Genomic DNA, 2,960 nt, shown 5'->3' with positions numbered 1-2,960 from the left:
CATCCTACCTTGCTCCAATTTGGAAATAGCCAAACCGACCTATTTCCAATCAGAGTCCAGAACTGAATTCTACAAACCGCAATTAATAGATGTAGATGACTATAAACAAAAAAAATCAAATTAATATTTTTTTTGGTTATGCACATAGAATAATTCTGTATTTCTTAGTAATTTTAATAAGCTCGGCATCAAGTTGCTTCCCAGCTGTAATTGGTGGGTCCCACATAACAACCACTTTTTCTTCCCCAACTAAATTCCAAACTCACTTCATTTCTTTTTCTCTTACACAACTCCACCTTTTCAATTTCACCACCATTTTTTCTCTATAAAATCCCACCCAATCCCACACTATCACTTCCCCTTCCTCTCCCCCTCTCCTCTCACTAGCAACATAAAATTAGGCCAAAATTAGGGCTTTGAGATTTTATTGTTTTCTTCTTCTCAAAAAGAGTTCTTAATGTTAAGATTATTGTTGTGGATTTCTGAGATTCATGTCTGCAATAATAATTCTTAGTGAACTCTTCCTCTCTGGGTTTATGATAAATTCCACATACAGGCGCAGGACCCATTTAGTTCAATCATTCTCCGTCGTTTTTCTCTACTGGTTTTACTGTATTTCATGATTAATCTCGCTTCTCTTTAGCTAATTACTAATTAATTAAGCTCTACTACATATATATATATATATATAGTATACCAATAAATATTCCCCAATTTTAATCAACCACTTGAATTTTAAAAAAATAAAAAAGAAATTGAATTGAAAATCAATCTGGTGCCATGGATTACTCATCGAATTCGTCGTCGGCGGTGGCGAATTCGGCGTCGGAGGAAGATCTGCAGACGATGGATCTGCGGAAGCGCAAGCGGATGATCTCGAACCGCGAGTCGGCGCGCCGGAGCCGGCTCCGCAAGCAGAAGCACATGGAGGAGCTGATGGCGCAGGTAGCCGAGCTGCGGCGCCAGAACCACCAGATCCTCACCAGCCTCCGCGCCACCACGCAGCACCACGCCGCCGTCCAGTCGGAGAACGCCATCCTCCGCGCTCAGGAGGCGGAGCTGGGCCACCGCCTGCAGTCGCTCGTCGAGATCATCGAATTCACCGGCGGCGGCGCCTACAGCGAGATTGATGTCGGCGGCTCGTGGAGCCAGCCGATTATGATGATGGCGGCTGATGCGGGCCCCGCGTGTGTGGATCTGCCTAGACTTTTGTGCTGAATTGTGGTGGTTAATTAAAATGGTTAATTATTGTATTATGGGGGTGATTAATTACTAGCTTCACTTCTTATAATTAGCGGTAATTGATTAAATAAAACTAAGGAGTTTTTAGTGGATTTAGGCTTCTTGTGATCCAGGCTTATGTTGTATTACCATGTAAGTTTTGATAATCGAGGACTTTTGTAATTGTAACATGCTCCCTTTTATTGAAATCATACTTCTCTTCTACTACTACCTATTTAATTATTACTGCACTTTGGTTAATGTTTAATGTTTGAATTTAATCTAAATAATAATCTTTAATTGACTACTAATTAGAGTGGATGCTCAATTAGCTTCGTGTGATGTTGACAGTTTAGACTTGTGAAAATATCAATAATTTGGTCAAGACAAACACATAAAATTAAATATTGTAATTCATGATAAGCGTGCAATTTATTTGTTGTGATTTCAAATGGAAAACAAGCCTACGATTCGGACTTTATTTAGAAAAAAAAAAAAAGTATTTTATTGATATTTCTTTCCAGACAACATATATATGGAGTATGGACTATGGAGTAGTACGTATTAGAAAAAATTAGAAGTATTAAATGACATATCACAGTTCATAATTAATGATTAAAGTGAAATAAAGTAGTACTCCTAGTAATGAAAAGATATCAACACTAGTATAAACATTTAAATACTAAACATTTGAAAATAAGTTAATTTTATTTCGCCTTTTTTGCTCCTAAAAGATTCTTCTTTTTTTTGCCTAAAAGATTCTTGCTTTAGTTAGGTTAACATTTCACTCTGATATTAGCATAATAGCATGCCACGGTTTTTCAATTAATTTGTTGCAAATTAATACTCCCATACATTTTTTCAGCGATTTAGAATGCCACGGTATTTCAAATTCGATAAGGCATGTCACATCAACAACTTTAAGTTTGATCAAATTGAAGATAGATGACAGTTTTTCAACATTGTCATGTTAAAATTATTTTATGAACGAAACTCCTGCAATTAATTAATTAACATAAAATCTTTTTATAAAGAGAGATAATTAAATACTCCATTAGTACTAGTAGTATGCCACTCCAACTTTTACATCAAAGGATGATTGTCAACACCACCTGCAATAGTAAAAATATATTGAAAAATATAGTACATCATCATGGATCGTCAATAAATAGAAAATGAAAGTTACATTTTGGATGGAAAGATTAAAAAGAGAACTAAAGGTAATGAGATTACGACTTCTTCAACAAAATAAAATAAAAGACAATAAGACATCGTCATAAATTAAGAAATTTGTCAAACTAATTAAGATTTATTAATTCTAGAAAGTTAGGGTGTCATTTTCTAGATGCTTATAAAGATTCCAACGTCTTGTTTAAAGAGTTAAGAACACTTTCTCTTAATATTATTTTCTTGTACTATTGGCAAAAATGTGTACCTAATATTTTGAAACCACCATCCTACATTCTATTTAACTAAAATCGATCAAGTTAAATTAACAATCCTCAATTATTTTTTTATAAACTATAACTTTCAAATTTAATCTTGTATTTTTTTTATATTTTTTATTTTAAATCATGCTTCTCAACATCTAATATAGTACTACTACTACTACTACTACTAAAATCACTTTTAAAAAGAAAAAGCATAATAAAAGGAATCTAGCTATTTACATAAATTTTAATTTACAGTAACACTAATGAAAATTACATGTGACTCAACAGATCTAGCGCAAGCCGGTA

General features: G+C 34.0%; 1 protein-coding gene across 1 annotated transcript; it reads left to right on the top strand.

Annotated features, from left to right (window-relative positions):
* The first annotated feature begins 324 nt into the window (after positions 1–324).
* LOC125186522 (bZIP transcription factor 44-like) lies at positions 325–1,449 on the top strand. The gene has a single exon (XM_048082894.2). The coding sequence runs from the start codon at positions 781–783 to the stop codon at positions 1,216–1,218; it is 438 nt and encodes a 145-aa protein (XP_047938851.2). The 5' UTR covers positions 325–780; the 3' UTR covers positions 1,219–1,449.
* Positions 1,450–2,960: the final 1,511 nt, after the last annotated feature.

This window comes from Salvia hispanica, chromosome 5, assembly GCF_029641045.1.
Source record: "Salvia hispanica isolate PSC_SH4W2 chromosome 5, Shi_PSC_v1, whole genome shotgun sequence".
NCBI classification, from domain to species: Eukaryota; Viridiplantae; Streptophyta; class Magnoliopsida; order Lamiales; family Lamiaceae; genus Salvia; species Salvia hispanica.
The sequence above is the reverse complement of the archived record's forward strand: the minus strand, read 5'-3'. Positions and strand labels throughout refer to the sequence as shown.

Bases quoted from the DNA above. Each gene is read 5' to 3' on its own strand.
- LOC125186522 (XM_048082894.2), top strand. From the start codon at position 781: ATGGATTACTCATCGAATTCGTCGTCGGCGGTGGCGAATTCGGCGTCG.